Raw genomic sequence first — 21,012 nt, 5'->3', positions numbered from 1 at the left:
AATAATTTAAGAACCAATCGACCAACTACATAAAATACTAACATAATAATTCAGAGTCAGGCCGAATCAAATTTTTATTGGAGTGCTAGCTACAAACATATGCATGGATGTATTATGTGAGATTAGATTGCTGTTGCACATTATGGAAATACATTTTGGGAAGAGTAATGAGTCTGCTGTGCCATCTGCTGCATGTACAAACAGAAACAACAAGCACTGTAAATGTTCAGTCACGGTGGTGGTAGATTATACTGATGTCATAAAACAGCTGGCCATGTAAATGGGTTTGCATACTTCCCTCACAATACATTTTCAAATCAGTTTAAATGATAACATGCAAGATTCATACAAACAATACACATTTTGCCAGAGACTGTATACAAACCAACTGGGGAGAATTTCCATGATTGGAAGACTGTTAACCTACAAGATTGGCATTACATTTCACACATTGAGATGAAGGAAATATTTAATCAATTTCCTCCTTTAGTGACATGAAGCCTGTACTTTAACCTTGTTAGCATGCTGTCAACGTATAATGACTTATCCATGAACTAAATAGAATGTTGCACATGCTACATGAATTAACCATTCTGTAACTTGCTCTCAGTCATGGAATCCCATGGTCAAAGCAGCTGATAAATTATGTTAAGAGCACTTGTAAAGAACAGGAAGGTATGCACACAAATTTATGCTCCCAATTAAATGCTTTAAGGGACTTTGTTCTTTACAAGGTTTCTTTATTAGCCCAGCACCTACATTTTTAAGGATGTGCGTATGAACAAACTTTAACTACTGCACAATATATGCATCAATAATAATACTTTGTCAAATACAAAAGGAACCAATTATTCAGGTCTACCAATACAAAATCTAGTCATAAGCCTACACTAAAGTAAGTCAGGAAGTTGTGCGTGTTTCTTGACAGTAGAAATAATTACCACTCATCACAGGAGTGGCATAGTATGCAGCAAACTAAACAAGCTTAGTATTCACAATGCTCTTAGGTATGTTTCCTGAAGGCTTTCTTTAGTGCTGCGTCCATTTGATGCTCTTCAGATCGATTCCTTCTTGCACCATCTCCCACAAGGGGCTGAAGAGAAAAAGTTGGACAACAATGAATACATTAACCTATGAGTGCATTGATAATATTGCAAATTAAAAGGCTATTTATTATAAAGTATTTCATTAGATCATTAACACTATTGTGTACAAAAAATATTACAATCTCTTTCCACCAGTAAATTCCTAGTTAAGTGACATTCAGCATGTACATTTTACGGTGGTTTCCTAGACGCAGATTAGACACAGATTAAGCCTGGACAAAAAAAGCACGTTCAATGGAGATTCTTCATAAATCATGATTTGTAGTCCAGGACTAGTCTTAATCTGTGTCTGGTAAACCACTGTATGCATGCTATTCCACTCTTTTTCACTCACCTCATCTCTCTCAGGCGTTTGACCTGCTGAATGCACTTGTCCGCTGTATAGTCCACTTCTGCCTCCGTGCTAAATCGTCCGATTCCAAATCTTCAGGTATTTGGAGTAACAACAAAAACAGACTAGGTAAAACACCAAAATAATACCATTCAGCTGCAACATGTTTTTCTTGACCCTGCTCTTTTGTAATTAGGAATGATAAAAATAAACATATAAATCTTTCAAATCCCATGACCATCCATTTGAGCTTCTTGAGTTGTGTTCCTAACCGTTACTCACCTGATTGAGGAGTGGGCCAGGTCCTCATCTGTTCCAATAGCTCTCAAGACATATGAAGGCTCCAATGAAGCAGAAGTGCAGGCACTGCAGGAAGATGGCATCATCAACGTACAGTATTTATTTGGATCCAACTTAATAGCTGTTAATCCATTTGATATACACTACTGTTCAAAAATTTGGGGTCATTTAGAAATGTTCTTGTTTTTGAAAGCAAGGCAATTTTATAACATAAAATTGATCAGAAATACAGTGTAGACATGATTAATGTTGTAAATTGATATTGTAGCTGGAAACTGCAGATTTATGGAATATCTACATAGGCATACAGAGGCCCATGATCAGCAACCATCACTCCATTGTTCCAATGGCACGTTGTGTTAGCTAATCCAAGTTAATAATTTTAAAAGGCTAATTGATCATTATAGAAAACCCTCTTGCAATTATGTTAGCACAGCTGAAAACTGTTGTGCTTATTAAAGAAGCAATAAAACTGGCCTTCTTAAGACTAGTTGAGTATCTGGAGCATCAGCATTTGTGGGTTCGATTACAAGCGCTGTTCTTGTTGAGAAATTACCAAGAAATTGAAGAGCTCGTACAACGCAACGCTGAGGCAAGATAGCGCCGGAGAAGAAGCAGACGTTTTACGGGCCCACAACCGATTGTGTTTTTTTGTTTGTTTATTTGCATTGTTTGACTTATTTTTTAAATTATTTTGTACATAATGTTGCTGCTACCGTGTCTTATGACCAAAAATAACTTCTGGACATCAGGACTGTGATTACTCACCACGGATTGGCAGAATCCTTTTTTTCCTTTGAGAAGGCCGACGCGAATGATGTACTGCTTTCTCAGGAACAGGCTCAGATCCCAGTGATTTGCATGAAGAGGAGGCAGAGAAAAAGGGTCCGGATGGAGGGCTGCCTTCTGAGAACCCGTAGGCGATCTAATAAACCCCCACTTCCTTCCATTCTGCTAGCAAACGTGTAATCTTCAGACAATAAACTAGATGACTTACGAGGAAGATTAAACTACCAACGGGACATTAAACTGTAATATCTTATGCTTCACGGAGTCATGGCCGAATGATGAGACTATCAACATACCGCTGGCAGGTTATACTCTGCACCAGCAGGACAGAACAGCGGCGTCTGGTAAAACAAAGGCCAGCGAACTATAAGGAATTCTTGAGCTATTGCTCGCCAGAGATAGAGTATCATGATAAACTGTACACCACACATACTCAGAAAGTTTTTGTATTTTTTGTTGCTGTTAACATACCACCACAGTCAGAGTCTGGCACAAAGACAGCATTGAATGAGCTGTATTCCACCATAAGCAAACAGGAAAACGCTCACCCAGAAGAGGTGCTCCTAGTAGCTGGGGACTTTAATGCAGGGAAACTTAAATCTGTTTTACCAAATTTCGATCAGCATGTTAAATGTGCAACCAAGAGAGAAAAAAATAACAACCTCTAACACCTTTACTCCACACACAGAGACGCATACAAAGCTCTCCCTCACCCTCCATTTGGCAAATCTAACTATAATTCTATCCTCCTGATTCCTGCTTACAAGCAAAAATTAAAGCAGGAAGCACCAGTGACTTGGTCAATAAAAGTGGTCAGATGAAGCAGATGCCAAACTACTTTGCTGGCACAGACTAGAATATGTTCTGGGATTCCTCAAATGGCATTGAGGAGACCACCACATTAGTCTTTAGTCCGACGAACCATCAAACAGGCAAAGTGTCAATACAGGACTAAGATCGAATCGTACTCCATCGGCTTTGACGCTCGTCGGATGTGGCAAGGCTTGTAAACCATTAGACTACAAAAGGGAAGCACAGCCGAGAGCTGGCCAGTGACACGAGCCTACCAGACGAGCTAAACTACATCTACGCTAGCTTCGAGGCAAATAACACTGACACATGCATGAGTACCAGCTGTTCTGGAGACTGATCACGCTCTCCTCAGCCGATATGAGTAAGACCTTTAAACAGGTCAACATTCACAAGGCCGCAGGGCCAGACGGTTTACCAGGACGTGTACTGCGAGGATGCGCTAAACAACTGGCAAGTGTCTTCACTGACATTTTCAAACTCTCCCTGTCTAAGTCTGTAATACAAAGGAGTTTTAAGCAGACCACCATAGTAACTGTGCCCAAGAACACTAAAGTAACCTGCCTAAATGACAACAACTGACCCGTACCACTTACGTCTGCAGCCATGAAGTGCTTCGAAAGGCTGGTAATGGCTCACAACACCATTATCCCAGAAACCCTAGACCCACTCCAATTTGTATACCGCCCCAATAGACCCACAGATGATGCAATCTCCATTGCACTCCACACTGCCCTTTCCCACCTGGACAAAAGAAACGCCTACGTGAGAATGCTATTCATTGACTACAGCTCAGCGTTCAACACCATAGTGCCCTCAAAGCTCATAAGTTAAGGACCCTGGGACTAAACACCTCCCTCTGCAACTGGATCCTGGACTTCCTGACGGGCCGCCCCCCAGGTGGTAAGGGTAGGTAACAACACATCCGCAACGCTGATCCTCAACACGGGCACCTCAGGGGTGCGTGTTCAGTCCCCTCCTGTACTCCCTGTTCACTCATGGCTGCACGGCCAGGCCCGACTTCAACACCATCATTAAGTTTGCCGATGACAACACTGTTCAGACAACGACGAAACAACCTATAGGGAGGGGGTTAGAGACCTAGCCGCGTGGTGCCAGGACAACAACCTCTCCTGCAATGTTATCAAGACAAAGGAGATGATTGTGGACTACAGTAAAGAGGACCAAGCACGCCCCCATTCTTATCAACCAGACTGCAGTGGAGCAGGTTGAGAGCTTCAAGTTCCTTGGTTTCCACATCACCAACAAACTAACAAATGTCCAAGCACACAAAGACAGCTGTGAAGATGGCATGACAAAACCTATTTCCCCTCAGGAGACTTTAGCATGGGTCCCCAGATCCTCAAAAGGCTCTACAGCTGCACCATCGAGAGCATCCTGACTTGTTGCGTCACTGCCTGGTATGGCAACTACTATGCCTCTGACTGCAAGGCACTACAGAGCGTAGTGCGAAAGGTCCAGTACATTACTGGGGCCAAGCATGCTGCCATCCAGGATCTCCATACCAGGCGGCGTCAGAGTTAGGCCCTAAAAATTGTCAAAGACTCCAGCCACCCTAGTTACATACTGTTCTCTCTGCTACCGCGCGGCAAGCAGCAGCATACCACTGCTGGCTTGCTTCTGAAGCTAAGCAGGGATGGTCCTGGTCAGTCCTTGGATGGGAGACAAGATGTTGCTGGAAGTGGTGTTGGAGGGCCAGTAGGAGGCACTCTTTCCACTGGTCTAAAAAAATATCCCAATGCCCCAGGGCAGTGATTGGGGACACTGCCCTGTGTAGGGTGCCGTCTCTCGGATGGGACGTTAAACGGGTGTCCTGACTCTCTGAGGTCATTAAAGATCCCATGGCACTTATCGTAAGAGTAGGGGTGTTAACCCCGGTGTCCTGGCTAAATTCCCAATCTGGCCCTCAAACCATCACGGTCACCTAATAATCCCCAGTTTACAATTGGCTCATTCATCCCCCTCCTCTCCTCTGTAACTATTCCCCAGGTCGTTGCTGCAAATGAGAACGTGTTCTCAGTCAACTTACCTGGTAAAATAACGGATAAATAAAAAATAAATAAAAGCGGTACCGGAGCACCAAGTCTCGGTCCATGAAACTTCTAAACCTCTTCTACCCCCAAGCCATATAACTCCTGAACAGCTAATCAAATGGCTACCCAGACCATATGCAATGTCCCCCCCTTACGCCGCTGCTACTCTTATAGTCACTTTAATAACTCTACCTACATGTACATATTACCTCAACTAACCGGCACATTGTACCGGTACCCCCTGTATATAGTCTCGCTATTGTTATTTTACCGCTGCTCTTTAGTTACTTTTATTCTTAACTGTATTTTTTTTAAACTGCATTGTTGGTTAAGTGCTCATAAGCATTTCACTAAGGTCTGTTGTATTCCGCGCATGTGACTAATAAAATTTAATTTGACTACTCCTTCATAGAACAGCACAAACGGGCTCTAACCAAAACAGGAAGAGTGGGAGGCCCCAGTGCACAAATGAGCAAGAGGACAAGCACATTAGAGTGCCTAGTTTGAGAAACAGACGCCTCACAAGCCCTCAACTTGCAGCTTCATTAATTAGTACCCGCAAAACACCAGTCTCAACATCAGTGAAGAGGCGACTCCGGGATCCTGGCCTTGTAGGCAGAGTTCCTCTGTCCATTGTCTGTTTTTTTTGCCCATCTTAATATTTTATTTTTATTGGCCAGTCTGAGATATGGCTCTCTTTGCAACTCTGCCTAGAATGCCAGCTTTCTGGATTTGCCTCCTCACTGTTGACGTTGAGACTGGTGTTTTGCGGGTACTATTTAAGAGTTGTATGAGATCTTCAGTTTCTTGGCAATTTCTCACATGGAATGGCCTACATTTCTCAGAACAAGAATAGACAGGCAAGTTTTTCAGAAGAAAGTCTTTGTTACTGGCCATTTTGAGCTGTAATCGAATGCCCTAATGCTGATGCTCCAGATACTGAAGTAGTCTAAAGAAGGCCAGTTTTATTGCTTCTTTAATCAGACAACAGTTTTCAGCTGTGCTAACGTTATTGCAAAAGGGTTTTCTAATGATCAAATAGCTTTTTAAATGATAAACTTGGATTAGCTAACACAACATGACATTGGAACACAGGAGTGATGGTTGCTGATAATGGTACGCCCATGTAGATATTCCATTAAAATAAAATTAAATCAGCCATTTCCAGCTACAAGTCATTTACAACATTAACAATGTCTACACTGTATTTCTGATCAATTGTTTTGTTGTTAACTGGACAAAGTGCTTTTCTTTCAAAAACAAGGACATGTGACCTCAAACTTTTGAACGGTAGTGTGTACATACACAGTACCGGTCAAAAGTTTGGACACCTACTCATTATCACATTTTTACTATTTTCTACATTGTAAAATAATAGTGAAGACATCAAAACAATGAAATAACACATGTAACAACCAAGAAAGTGTTAAATAAATCAAAATATATTTGAGATTCTTTAAAGTAGCCACCCTTTGCATACTCCTGACATTCTCTCAACCAGCTTCATGAGCCAGTCACCTGTAATGCATTTCAATTAACAGGTTTGCCCTGCAAAAAGTTAATTTGTGGAATTTCTTTCATGCATTTGAGCCAATCAGTTGTGATATACAGGATAGGGATAGGGCTAGCTGGTAAAAGACCAAGTCCATATTATGGCAAGAACAGCTCAAATAAGCAAAGAGACACAACAGTCAACAATCACTACTTTAAGACATGAAGGTTAGTCAATACATTTCATTTCAAGAACTTTGAAAGTTATTCAAGTGCAGTTGCAAAAACCATCAAGTGTTATGAAACTGGCTCATGAGGACCGCCGCAGTAAAGGAAGACCCAGATTTACCTCTGCTGCAGAGGATAAGTTCATTAGAGTTACCAGCCAAATTGCAGCCAAAATAAATGCTTCAGAGTTCAAGTAACAGACATCACAACATCAACTGTTCAGAGAAGACTGCATGAATCAGGCCTTCATGGTCGAATTGCTGCAAAGAAACCACTAAAAGGACACCAATAAGAAGAAGAGACTTGATGGGGCCAAGAAACATGAGCAATGGGGCGGCAGGTAGCCTGGTTAGAGCGTTGGACTAGTGACCGGAAGGTTGCAAGTTCAAATCCCCGAGCTGACAAGGTCGTTCTGCCCCGTTCTGCCCCTGAACCCACTGTTCCTAGGCCGTCATTGAAAATAAGAATTTGTTCTTAACTGACTTGCCTAGTTAAATAAAGGAAAAATAAAAAATACAATTAGACTGGTGGAAATCTGTCCTTTGGCCTAAGTCCAAACTTGAGATTTTCTGTTCCAAACGCCATGTTTGATGCAGAGTAGGTGAACGGATTATCTCCGGAAGTGTGGTTCCCACCGTGAAGCATGTAGGTTGTGCACTTTGCTGGTAACACGGTCAGTGATTTATTTTTAATTCAAGGAACACAACCTGCAGGGCTACCACCGCATTATGCAGCGATACGCCATCCCATCTGGTTTGTGCTTAGTGGGTCTATCATTTGTTTTTCCAACAGGAAGAATTACCCAACACACCTCCAGGCTGGGTAAGGGCTATTTTTACCAAGGAGGAGAGTGATGGAGTGCTGCATCAGATGACCTGGCATCCACAATCAGCCAACCTCAACCCAATTGAGATGGTTTGGGATGAGTTCGACCACAGAGTGAAGAAAAAGCAGTCAGCAAGTGCTCAGCATATGTGGGACCTCCAAGACTGTTGGAAAAGCATTCCAGGTGAAGCTGGTTGAGAGAAGACCAAGAGTGTGCAAAACTGTCATTGAGGCAAAGGGTGGCTACTTTGAAGCATCTCAAAATATTTGGATTTGTTCAACACTTTTTTGGTTACTTCATGATTTCTTTATGAAGGAGAGAACGGACATACAGGATGTTAGGCCAGCAGCACCTGATTTCTTTATGAAGGAGAGAACATACATACAGGATGTTAGACCAGCAGCACCTTATTTCTTTATGAAGGAGAGAACGGACATACAGGATGTTAGACCAGCAGCACCTTATTTCTTTATGAAGGAGATGACATACAATCAGTGCTGTTCATTTGATTTGTTTACATAGTGTTATTTTAATGTCAACACCTGCACATTGGATTTGTTTACATAGTTGTATTGTTCTTACTTGCACATTGCTTTACTTGTGTTTCTTTTATATGCAAATTTGACTGCACTAGGGAAACTTAACTCTCATGACCACATGGTGCCATCTTTAATGTTCATGCACAAAGTGCATAGTGCTGCTAATTTTATTTGTTGTTTATTGGCTTTCAATATAACTTGTTGAAATTATTTCAGTGTGTCACCTGCGTGAACAGTTGATGTTGAGATGTGTCTGTTACTTGAACTCTGAAGCATTTATTTGGGCTGCAATTTCAGAGGCTGGTAACTCTAATGAACCTATCCTCTGCAGGATACATTTTCCAGATTGACTGACCTTCATGTGTTGAAATAATGATGGACTGTTGTTTCTCTTTGCTTATTTGAGCTGTTCTTGCCATAATATGGACTTGGTATTTTACCAAATAGGACTATCCCTATACCATCCCTACCTTGTCACGACACAACTGATTGGCTCAAACGCATTAAGGAAAGGAATTCCACAAATTAACAAGGCCCACCTGTTAATCGAAATGCATTCCGGCTTCCTCATGAAGCTGGTTGAGAAAATGCCAAGAGTGTGCAAAGCTGTCATCAAGGCAAAGGGTGGCTACTTTGAAGAATCTCAAATATATTTAACACTTTTTTGGTGACCCATGTGGGTTATTTAATAGTTTTGATGTCTTCACTATTATGCTACAATGTAGAAAATTTTTAAAATAAAGAAAAACACTGGAATGAGTAGGTGTCCAAACTTTTGATTGGTACTGTATATAAATAAAAACATCTAATAGCTCTTTATTTGCTACTGACCTGCCGGATGATAAAGCGACATCCTTCAGGGCCATCAACAGACTCTCTCCCTCCACGTAGGCAAAGGACAAATTAATGCATCCTGTGTCAGGCAAAGATTCAAGTTAATAATAGAGCATCAACATTTAAGGAATTCTTCACCGATTCATCAACTGACTAAAGTACAATCCACAAACTATTGTGTTTCACTTCATCTGTAGGCATATGCAAAATGCTATTGCTCTAATGTGATTATGATAATGTACAGCACAGTACTTGATTTAACTCATACACAACTCATAAGGAATAAAGTGATTTATTTAACAGATTACCAGCCAATTACATCTAATGATTATTATGAAAAATATGAATTCCACTTCCACCCACTTATATGCTTGTGTCTATTATTCTGTCCACAAATCCCTTGCTCTGCGCTTCACCTGGGTATCTTTGCTCCGGATCACCATTCATCACAACATCAGGGATCTCGGACATGATTTTGCGCACAAGGCGGTTTGCCAACATGGACACCCGGCTGTGATCATACTGGAAAGGAGAGAAGATCAATAAGCAACAAAAATAATAATAATAATAATAATAATAATATGTGAACTTATTCTTTCACTATAAAGAATTCACAACTACAGTAAACACTCATTTACCCATCAACACAACATGCAGCAAAAAATATATGATGGACCCTTTCATATAAAGCAGTGGGGATTGGTCAGATAAAAGAACATTATCAGTTTGCTGTGCAAGCCTCAACATTCTGACTGTTTTTTCCGATGTCTTCTGAACTCAAGCTATAAAAAAAAAATGAAAACAGTAAAAACAAACAGAAGCAAGCATTGATGAACAACATCCTGTGTAAGTTTGTTTCCGGCAGTAATGAGTTGTCTACCTCTAGCTCCTGCTGGGCTATATCACAGGCTGCTCCCAGTCCCACAGCCAGAGGAGTGGGCACTGTCCCTGAGCGAAGCCCCCTCTCCTGGCCTCCACCATTCTGCAGTGGCTCCATTCGAACCCGGGGCCGGCGCCGCACATACAGTGCCCCGACCCCTGTCAAATCATAAACATACTTCACTTGTAATTATTTGTAGTCACTCAATTGCTCGCACAGTTCTTACATAAACACCAACAATTAAAGGAGTTTAATATGTGGCTACACAAAAGAGTTCACTCAATGTAGTAGTCAGGCTTGTGGTCAATTCCATATCAATTCAGGAAGTAAACCAACATATCAATTACATTTTCTCTGCTTGCTTTTCAGTGATGAAAACAGGAATTTCAGTTTTGTTCCTAATTTAAAATGGAATTGAACTCCAACACTGTGATAGTATCTGATATTCAACAATGTACCTTTAGGACCATATATTTTGTGCCCGCTGATGGACATCAGGTCTACCTTCCAGTCAGATACATTGATGGGGATTTTTCCCACAGCTTGAGCTGCATCAGTGTGGAAGAACACGTTCCTTGACCGGCAGATTCGACCTGCAGAAGTGTGTGTGAAAATAATAGCGGATTAATAAAGATAAAACGAAATGTCTCAATTTCATAGTGGATATACTTCTGAATCTATTTAGGCTAAAAAGGTTACCTATGTCTTCGACAGGCTGCCTCACACCAATCTCATTGTTCACGGTCATCACAGACACCAAACTTGTGTCTTGACGAATTGTTCCCTCCAGTAGCTGTAAAAAAAATAATAAAATAAAAAAAAAAATTATATCAGCATGTGAGGTATTCAAGATATACAAACGTATTGAAGAAATACGTTAACAATTGATCTTATTCTTGGTACAAGAGCAGATTGTGGAGTGGATTCAATACAATGGGGCTGTATAAAACATAGCAGCACATCTGCCACATTTAGATAAAACAACCAAACAATTGAGCTTGCCTGTAGGTCAACCAAGCCATTAGTCTTCACGGGAAGATAGGTTATGTCAAAGCCCTCTGCTTCCAAGACTCGACAGGAGTCCAGCACACACTTATGCTCCGTCTGAGTGGTGATCACATGCTTCTTCTTGGATTTGTAAAATCGGGCCACACCCTATGAGGAATACATTGTACAAAGAAACAAAAACAACCACTCACTTCCTTTTCCTCTTAATTGTTAGCATGTATCCTCATTTACAAATAAATTACACAGCAGAACAGTTGATTGACCTTAGCTCATTCTTATGTCTTAATCTTTCCATCAGCTGGCAGTTCTTGGCATGTATTGTTCACCCTCCCAAATCCTTGCCGTTAACCTGACTACTAAAGCAGTAAAAGGGAGACTTACTTTGATTGACATATTATTGGATTCAGTGGCACCACTTGTGAACACGATCTCACGAGGATCTGCAGCAATCAGGTCTGCCACTTGCTGTAAGGAGAAATCAAATGAAGATATGTTAGCCTTATCATATAATGACATGATGCAATAGCTACTCAATTAATTGTAAATTAATTACCTTTCTAGCTTTTTCCATTGCACTTTCACTTTCCCAGCCATATGCATGTGTTCTGGAGTGAGGGTTACCATAATAATTAACTTGATAGGGAAGCATTGCATCCAGAACTCTTGGATCCTAGAGTCATGAGATAAAAATATAGTGAGTTGAAGATTCTGTGCAGGTGGCAGTTTCTCAAAGATGGCATTGGATCTTATTAATTCGCTTCAATGCAATGTTTTACAGACTTGACATGCCCCCAGTTTGGTATAATTATCGTGGGAGAGGCTATAGGCTGGCAGCTAACCTTAAAGAGCCACATACCATTGGTGTTGTTGCTTGAAAATCCATGTACAGAGGTCGCAACTCATCGTTCTCCAGTTCCCTACTTTTGATCAATTCTGTAACAACACCATAATATTGTGTCATTTGGGTCCAGAAAGCATACACATTTATCTGGGAATTGGAAAACGTCTTATATGCATTCAGGGCAGAAAGACACTGTCACACGGATGTGATGTAACGGCATAAAAGTTGGAGAACTGGTTACGGCTGGGATGCCACGTTCAAAACAACTGAGAAAACGGACAAATACGATCTTCAAGTCGGACAACCTGAGCTCTAAAAAGAGGCCAGAGTTCCCGAGTTGGATGACCGTTGAAATCGATTTTTTCCCAGTCGCAGCTCGTTTATTTCCAAAGTTCCCAGTTATTTTAAACACGGCATTATCTAACGAACTTGCTGCGTCATCGAATGAGTATCATTAGCTCGTGAGCTAGCTAGATTATAAGTAGCTAATAAAACATTGTATAAAAAAGCCGCATAAACTAAAATACCTCTCGCAACAGCATTCACCGCATAGTTTACTCGGTGGCTTGGGAACCCTCGCAGGGATCCCAGAAGCTTCGTCGTAACAGTCTTCCTCATCATCTTCACAGTAATGTTTTGCTAACCTTGCTATACAGTTGTAGCTAACCTTCACCAGTGACAAACAGGATTCGCAGCGAGGAAAATAAACTTGCAGATCTCTATGTTTGCCTGTTTTGTGAGACCCAGGTATAACAATGTATTCGATTAACAGGCTGGTTTAATTATTAAGACGCATCAAATCCTTGTCGACACGGTCATCATGTGAGGAACCGTCAAAATGGCAGCGAGGGAGTTCTATTAACCCGAGTCTATGGCCAGCGACAGGAATGGGCAAAAGCGGCGAGGGAGGAGCGCCATTCTCAAATAGAACAGTAATCTGCAACGTTTGGTCATGTTGTAATGAAGGCAGTAAAGTGCATCGTCCAGAAACACAACATCTCTTTTCCATAAACTATATGTTCGTATTTTAATTGGGAAGGTAGATAAAGCCTTTATATGAAAAGCAATCACTTTTGCAGGAGTAAACACAGATTCATGCTCATTACCATACTATGGAACGCCATTTGGGGTTTTGGGTGTCAAAAAAAGATACACATCAAATAATCCTGTTTGACGTTTCAAATAAACTTGTTGACCAATCAGGACCGGAATATGACTGCACGTGACATAATTTAACACGTTCATAACATTTTTACGTAGATATTACACAATCCCTCGTATTTCATAACGATTGTTATGATGCTGGTAAAGTTTTGTCTAACTCACTTGCTGCGCTTGAGCACAGACACACTTCCCCAAACTCTGGGAGAGTGCTGGGAATTTTTTTTAAAAGGTAGCTGATGTATGCAAATAATGTTCTTCCCCAAAAACAAAACGACATAATCTGTTTCAGTAGTTATAGTTAACTAGCTAACTATCTAGGTAAGTGTCATAATCTAAAATGCCCCTAACATGTTTCAAACAGACCACCATAGTCCCTGTGCCCAAGAAAGCGAAAGGTAACCTGCCTAAATTATTACCGCCCAGTAGCACTGAGGTCGGTAGCCATGAAGTGCTTTGAAAGGCTCGTCATGGCTCACATCAACACCAATATGCCAGAAACCCTAGACAAATCCAATGTTATTTGTCACATGCGCCGAATACAACAGGTGTAGTAGACCTTACAGTGAAGTGCTTACTTACGAGCCCTTAACCGACAATGCAGTTTTCAGAAAATACAACAAAAAATAATAAATAGATAAGAAAAACAAATAATTAAAGAGCAGCAGTAAATAACAATAGTGGGGCTATACAGGGGGTACTGGGTACAGGGGCACCGGTGTAATTAGGGTTATTAAAGTGGCTATGCATAGATGATAACAGAGAGCAGCAGCAGCGTGGTGGAGGGGGGGGGGGGGGGGGGGGGGTGCAAAAAGTCTGGGTAGCCATTTTATTAGCTCTCAACCTGCTCCACTACAGCCCTGTCGATGAGAATGGGGGCGTGCTCAGTCCTCCTTTTCCTGTAGTCCACAATCATCTCCTTTGTCTTGATCATGTTGAGGGAGAGGTTGTTGTCCTTGCACCACACGGTCATGTCTCTGACCTCCTCCATATAGGCTGTCTCATCGTTGTCGGTGATCAGCCACTGTTGTGTCATCAGCAAACTTAATGATGGTGTTGGAGTTGTGCCTGGCTGTGCAGTCATCAGTGAACAGGGAGTACAGGAGGGGACTGAGCATACATCCCTGAGGAGCCCCCGTGTTGAGGATCAGCGTGGCGGATGTGTTGTTACCTAGCCTCACCACCTGGTGGCGGCCCTGTCAGGAAGTCTAGCATCCAGTTGCAGAGGGAGGTGTTTAGTCCCAGGGTCCTTACCTTAGTAATGAGCTTTGAGGGCACTATGTTGTTGAACGCTGAGCTGTAGTAAATTAATAGCATTCTCACATGGGTGTTCCTTTTGTCCAGGTGGACAAGACCCACTCCAATTGGCATAACACCCCAACAGATCCACAGATGACGCAATCTCAATCACACTCCAAACTGCCCTTTCCCACCTGGACAAAAGGAACACCTATGTGAGAATGCTGTTCATTGACTACAAGTTCACCCACGACTGCATGGCCAAGCACGACTCCAACACCATCATTAAGTTTGCAGATGACGCAACAGTCATGATCACCGACAATGATGAGACAGCAAGACAAAGGAAATGATCGTGGACTACATGAAAAGCAGGGCCGAACACGCACCCATTCACATCGGCGGGGCTGTAGTGGAGCGGGTCGAGAGTTAAGTTCCTTGGTGTCCACATCACCAACAAACTATCATGGTCCAAACACACCAAGACAGTTGTGAAGAGGGCACGACAACACCTTTTCCCCCTCAGGAGACTGAAAAGATTTGGCACGTGTCCCCAAATCCTCAAAAGGTTATACAGCTGCAACATTGAGAGCATCCTGATAGGTTGCAACACCGCCTGGTATGGCAACTGCTTGGCATCTGACCATAAGGCACTACAGAGGGTAGTGCGTACGGCCCAGTACATCACTGAGGACAAGCTTCCTGCCATCCAGGACCTCTATACCAGGTGGTGTCAGAGGAAGGCCCTAAAAATTGTTAAAGACCCCCACCCCCCTTTTTTTTACACTGCTGCTTCTCGCTTTTTATTATCTATGCATATTCACTTTACCCCTACCTAGATGTACAAATTACATCGACTAACCTGTACCCCCGCATATTGACTCGGTACTGGTATATATACCCTGTATATAGCCTTGTTATTGTTATTTTATTGTTACTTTTTTTTAATGTATTTACTTTAGTTTATTTAGTAAATATTTTCTTAACTCTGATTCTTGAACTGTATTGGGCTTGTAAGTAAGCATATCACGGTAAGGTTTGCACCCGTAACATTTGATTTGATTTGATTCCATAAATGGTAAACATTTGCGTCACATTCAAAGGGGTACTTTTACTTTGAAGGCAAGCCGCCAATTCCACTATTGCGGTTAATCCTTATTGTTGCTACCTGTACAACACATAACCCGGTAGGGTCAAGCCTCACTGAAGCTGGCTGCTTATAACGTTAGCTTGGGTTAAAGGGTTTAGTAGCTGGCTAGGTAGTTATTTTTATAAACTGAAGTTCAATTTCCATAGGAGATGGAAGTGGCTACCTAGCTAATACTTACGTGGATTCCTAAATCATTGCTATGAACATTGAAAATGACTGCAGTTTCTTGGATGGTACCACGCATAAACTAGCTACCCCAGACGTTTCTAATAACATCTGTATAAACTATATTTGTAAACATTTTTAAATCCTGCTCTTATTTCAAATGCGCACACATACGTTTTCCCATTCGATCGAACAAATAATGCCTTATTACCAACACGATATTGTAAACATATCTGTGTGTGTGTGCACTTTTCTTTCTACATCTTTGACAGTGCTACTGATCATAGTGGTGGCGCTTGGCTTGCACGTGCAAATTCAGCACACACGACATTCTATAATAGAATTGTGTTATTTTACTTGTCAAATGAAAAGCTTATTTAACGGGTCAAATGGTGTTTCTTTTGCACGCAAAGACCCAAACGGCGTTCCATACCTTTTTTATATTTTTTATTATTAAATACATTTTTACTCATATTTACATTTACTACATATTTACATTGCTACATCAAACATGTCTAACAAAACAGGCATTAACAACAAAATACTAAAATATACATAATATGTTAGTTTTTTAAATTAACAATTCTAGTGCCATTGTATTCACTCTGAAAAAATCTCATTATGTTTTTCTTGTTGTTATTCACTTGGGATAATGTCTTAAGATAATTAAATTCAATCAAAAATTTGTAATTTTGGTATAGAATTGTGGAATATTTGTTTGTGTATAAAGTATTTGGCAACAAGAGTAAAAAAAATCACAATTTAATCTTTATTTAACTAGGCAAGTCAGTTAAGAACAAATTCTTATGACGGCCTAGGAACGGCCTAGGAACAGTAAGTTAACTGCCTGTTCAGGGGCAGAAAGACAGCTTTTTTTACCTTGTCAGCTCGGGGATATGAACTTGCAACCTTTCGGTTATTACTAGTCAATGCTCTAACCACTAGGCTACCCTGCCGCCCCATCTATTGGTAAACATAAATATACCAGGTTACTACATTCCCCCCCTTTAACGTTAATAACCCAACTTAATTCCTTTCTGAGCTATGCCATTTTCATATTTATTTTTTTTTTCAAACATGATCTCCTTTAGGATCTGAAAGTCTGGCGGACGTCTCTCTCTAATAGAGTGCCTCAGAGGTGGTGTAGCTGGTGCCACCAGCTCTTCACCCCTTGATGGTGAAACCTTTTGTGGAGACTTCACAGACTGGTGGTCTCAGGAACTTGAGCATTGTTGGTCTCAGGTGGTTTGTCCAACTGCAACTCTGGGGAACGTTCCAATGTCCTGTCCTCGTTTAAGAATTGATCCAGATCCCTGGATGGAACTGGAATTCTAGCTCGGGTCTGATCCACGTCTTTCCTTAGTCTTTGTCCACTTCCGATGATCACAGTATAGGATACTGGTTCTGAGCAATCCTCAATGGTAGCTGGAATCCATTTAGGACCAAACCCATAGTTTCTTGTATAGACATCATCTCCAGGTGAGAAACCTCTGAGGTTGGCTCGGTTGTCATGATTACATTTTTGATTCAATTGCTTTTGTTGTATTTTCATTTTCAGGTCTGGTCTGATGAGTTCCAAGGTTGACCTTAACCTCCTTGACATCAACATTTCTGCAGTTGACAACCCAGTTGTAGCTTGAGGAGTAATCCTGTAGCTAAACAAGAATCTTGACACCTTTGTTTCAATGCTGGGCCCTTGCATCTTTCTCATCCCCTCCTTCAAGGTCTGAACTGCACGTTCTGCTAATCCATTTGAAGATGGGTGAAAAAGAGGCTGACGTTACATGCTGAATTCCATTTTGTTTCAACTAAAACTTGTGAATTCAGTGCTTGTAAAACAAGTAGCATTGTCGCTAACCAACATTTGAGGCAATCCCATAACACTGAAGCTTTGTCTCAACTTCTCAATCGTAGTGTATGATGTGGACGTGTTCATGGGGTAAACATCCATCCATTTAGAATGAGAATCAATCAGCACAAGGAACATTTTCCCTAGGAAGGGTCCAGCGTAGTCCACATGTAGTCATGTCCATGTTTTTTCCAGCCATTCCCATGGATGTAATGGCGGGGTGGTGGGGGGTGACTTCCTGTTACTCTGACAATCTGCACAACGGCTGACCTTATTTTCCACATCGTGGTCCATCTTTGGCCACCAGACGTATGACCTCGCTAGGCCTTTCATTCTCGACATACCTGGATGCGACAACTGCAGTAGTTGCCTTTGTGGTGGGATGACTACTCTTGAACCCCACAGAACACATCCATCTTGAACACTCAAGGCCAAGCGGCGAGCGTAGTAAGGCATGATCTGAGGCTCTGTCACTGTAGGCCATCCTCTCAGGATAAAGTCATGCACTTGTGATAGTGTCACATCCTTTGAAGTCCATTGCCTGATTTCTGCTGTGTTCACCGGTGCATCATACAACACATCAATCATCAAAACCTGGTCATTTTCTTTTTCCTGAATGATGATTTATGGAACGTGCAGCCTACTCAGAGCATCAGCATTCCCATGGTATCTACCTGGTTTGTAAATTATTCTGTACTCGTAGGCCCTGAGCCACACAGCCCATCGTTGAACTCTTGGAGAGACCATTTGTGGTACTGGCTTTTATTCATGGAACAGAGAGATCAGAGGCTTATGGTCGGTCACAATAGTGAATGTTCTCCCGTATAAGTACTTGCGGAATCTCTGTTTTCCGAATATGACAGCCAGTCCTTCCTTGTCCAGCTGAGAGTACTTTTTCTCCGCTGGCGTCAACGTTCTTGACATGAACCCAATAGGTTTCTCTGCACCATTCTCCATCCGGTGGGATAGCACCGCCCCCACACCATACGATGAGGCATCACACGATAAGATGAGATCTCTGTCTGCTGAGTAGTGCACTAGCACTTCAGCTGATTGCAGTAACACCTTTGACTTTGTAAAAGCTTCTTCCTGTCTTTCTGACCATTTCCAGGCCACATCCTTCCTTAACAGTTGATGTAGAGGAGCTAAGACGGTAGAGAGGTTCAGGAGGAAGCGATTATAATAATTCAGTAAGCCTAGATAGGCTTTCAGCTCTGTAATGTTTGTCAGAGCTGGAGATTCCACAACAGCCCTCACTTTAGCTTTGACAGTGTGCAACCCCTTGGCATCCACCTTGTGACCCAGTTGCTGTACTTCATCAGCTAACAGTGTACACTTGCTCCTCTTCAGCCGGAGACCGGCGTCCTCCATCCTCCTCAAAACTTCACCCAAGTTTCTGAAATGTTCCTCATTCGGGACTCCCGTGACAAGACTGTCATCGAGGTAAACCGCTACCTTGGGTATCCCCTGCAGAACTCCCTTCATGGTTCTTTGGAAGGTAGCTGGTGCAGAAGACACCCCGAAAGGTAAGCGTTTATAGGTAAACATCCCTCTCTGTGGGTGTTTATGGTCAAGTACTTCTGTGAAGCTTTATCCATTAGCACTTGCTGATATGCATGACTCATGTCCAGTTTTGTGAACTGTTGCCCCCCGGTTAACGTTGAAAGCAAATCCTCCACTTTGTGTATGGGGTACAGTCTTGCTACTAAAGGTTTGTTTTGTTTCCTCTCAAAATATCAACATTTCCTGTCTTTTTCTCCTCACTTTGAAAACATCTACAGTCCTATTGATCTGATTGGTTACTGATCTGATTGGTTACTAATAATATCATTTAAAATCCCTCAAATTGTGTCCCATATGTGTTTAGACACAAAAACATTGTTCTTCAGACCACACACACACTCTTGGTAACCTCTTATAACCGCACTAATATCCCAATTTCTTCAATTATCTACCTGGTCCAAACTCTGTGGAACACATACATATTTATATCGCTATACATATAAAAACCAAGACAAGAACAGAAAAAGCAAATTCCAGTTTGTAAAAGGATCAATGGCTCAATGGTGAATGTTCATATCTGTCAATAACAGTAGCCCTTTCCCCTTTAAAACTCTTTAAAGGCCACAACATGATATCCTTCTTTCCTTCAGAGACATCTCTAATTGAAAAGTGAAAGACTAAAGTTACATACATGGGATGCTTTAGTGAATTTCAGCATGTCTGGAATAGAAAAGGCAGAAATAAAACAATTCAATAAACATTCGCAGCCAGTCATCCAAAACATAGCCCTATGCAGTCGTTAAATTCCCATAGAGGGTGGCAAAGGCTGAGGATGTCAATTTCCACATCCACGTTAGGCTTCATGGCATATGGAACTGATCTTGGCCTATAGAATCTTGGAGTAACATCAGCAGTAACATGAATGGTAGCTTGGACCCCTTTTAATGTCCCTAGCTCTTCTTTGAAAATACACTCATGCTTTGAAAGCACCTGCTGTAGTGTCAATGTCTCTGTGGTGACATGTTTGATTTCATCCCAGTTCAATTTTATTTCCTCCAACCACCCTCTCCCTAGTAAGCTGGGACCAGTACCTTCCACTACTAAGAGAGGCAGACTTTTCTTTTGTCCTTGATATTCCACTTGAACATCAGCAACTCCAATCGCAGTGATATTCTCCCCTGTGTACATTTTGAGTTTAATGGGGGTGTCTCTCAGTTTAGGTACGGTTTTCCACTTCCTATAGAATTGGGACCTGTTCATCAGTGTGACACTACATCCTGTGTCTATTTCAAACGGTACCTTAAATCCATTTATTCCCATTTCCACAATGAAAGGCTTCACCTTTTTCATATTTGCCTCCTGTACACTGCACATTGAGAATGCTTGCTCTGTGTCCACACATTTTTCCCTTTCTATGACTTCATTAGAGGTAGCTAGAGCGGAGGTATTCGGTTTTCTGCCCGTGGCTTTTTTTTTATTACGGCACGCCCTCGCCATGTGGCCTATTATCCCACACGCATAACACTTTTCATGTTTGAATTTACAGTCAAACGCTGCGTGTTTGCCTTTGCAACGATAACAGTCTCTTTTTGTTGCTGCCCCCGGCTTTCCGTTATTTGAAGTACAGCACGCTCAGAGCTGCTCTCTTTTATGGCACGCAGTTGCGCCCCTTGCCTGCAAATCCAGTGCATTTCTATTCGTGGACTCCATGTCCTGGGCCAGTTTGAGTGCATTCTCAAACGTGAGATTAGGCTCTGTTAACAAGTGTATTTGTATCCTGTCATCATTAATCCCACACACCAGCCGATCGCGTAGCATTTGCGATAATGTAATCCCACAGTTACAGTCCAATGCTAGTTCTCAACTCAACCACATATTCCCCCACTGATTCGGTAGGTTTTCTCATGT

General features: G+C 41.7%; 1 protein-coding gene across 1 annotated transcript; it reads right to left on the bottom strand.

The window, feature by feature from the left end:
• Positions 1-56: 56 nt before the first annotated feature.
• LOC139413201 (NFS1 cysteine desulfurase) lies at positions 57-12,963 on the bottom strand. Its single transcript, XM_071160310.1, has 13 exons — positions 12,565-12,963; positions 12,053-12,129; positions 11,750-11,866; positions 11,578-11,661; positions 11,191-11,343; positions 10,888-10,981; positions 10,647-10,781; positions 10,189-10,346; positions 9,725-9,830; positions 9,306-9,387; positions 1,720-1,803; positions 1,441-1,530; positions 57-1,093 (listed from the first exon to the last, which is right to left on the bottom strand). Exons 1-13 carry the CDS (start codon positions 12,656-12,658, stop codon positions 1,030-1,032), a joined length of 1,338 nt encoding a protein of 445 aa, XP_071016411.1. The 5' UTR covers positions 12,659-12,963; the 3' UTR covers positions 57-1,029.
• Between the last annotated feature and the right edge of the window lie 8,049 nt (positions 12,964-21,012).

Source organism: Oncorhynchus clarkii, chromosome 7, assembly GCF_045791955.1.
Source record: "Oncorhynchus clarkii lewisi isolate Uvic-CL-2024 chromosome 7, UVic_Ocla_1.0, whole genome shotgun sequence".
Taxonomy (NCBI): Eukaryota; Metazoa; Chordata; class Actinopteri; order Salmoniformes; family Salmonidae; genus Oncorhynchus; species Oncorhynchus clarkii.
The sequence above is the reverse complement of the archived record's forward strand: the minus strand, read 5'-3'. Positions and strand labels throughout refer to the sequence as shown.

Coding starts and splice junctions, on each gene's coding strand:
- LOC139413201 (XM_071160310.1), bottom strand. CDS start 12,658: ATGATGAGGAAGACTGTTACGACGAAGCTTCTGGGATCCCTGCGAGGG. Junction 11,662..11,749: donor CAATGGAAAAAGCTAGAAAG/GTAATTAATTTA, acceptor TTCTCCTTACAG/CAAGTGGCAGACCTGATTGC. Junction 9,831..10,188: donor TAGCCCAGCAGGAGCTAGAG/GTAGACAACTCA, acceptor TCTCCTTTCCAG/TATGATCACAGCCGGGTGTC.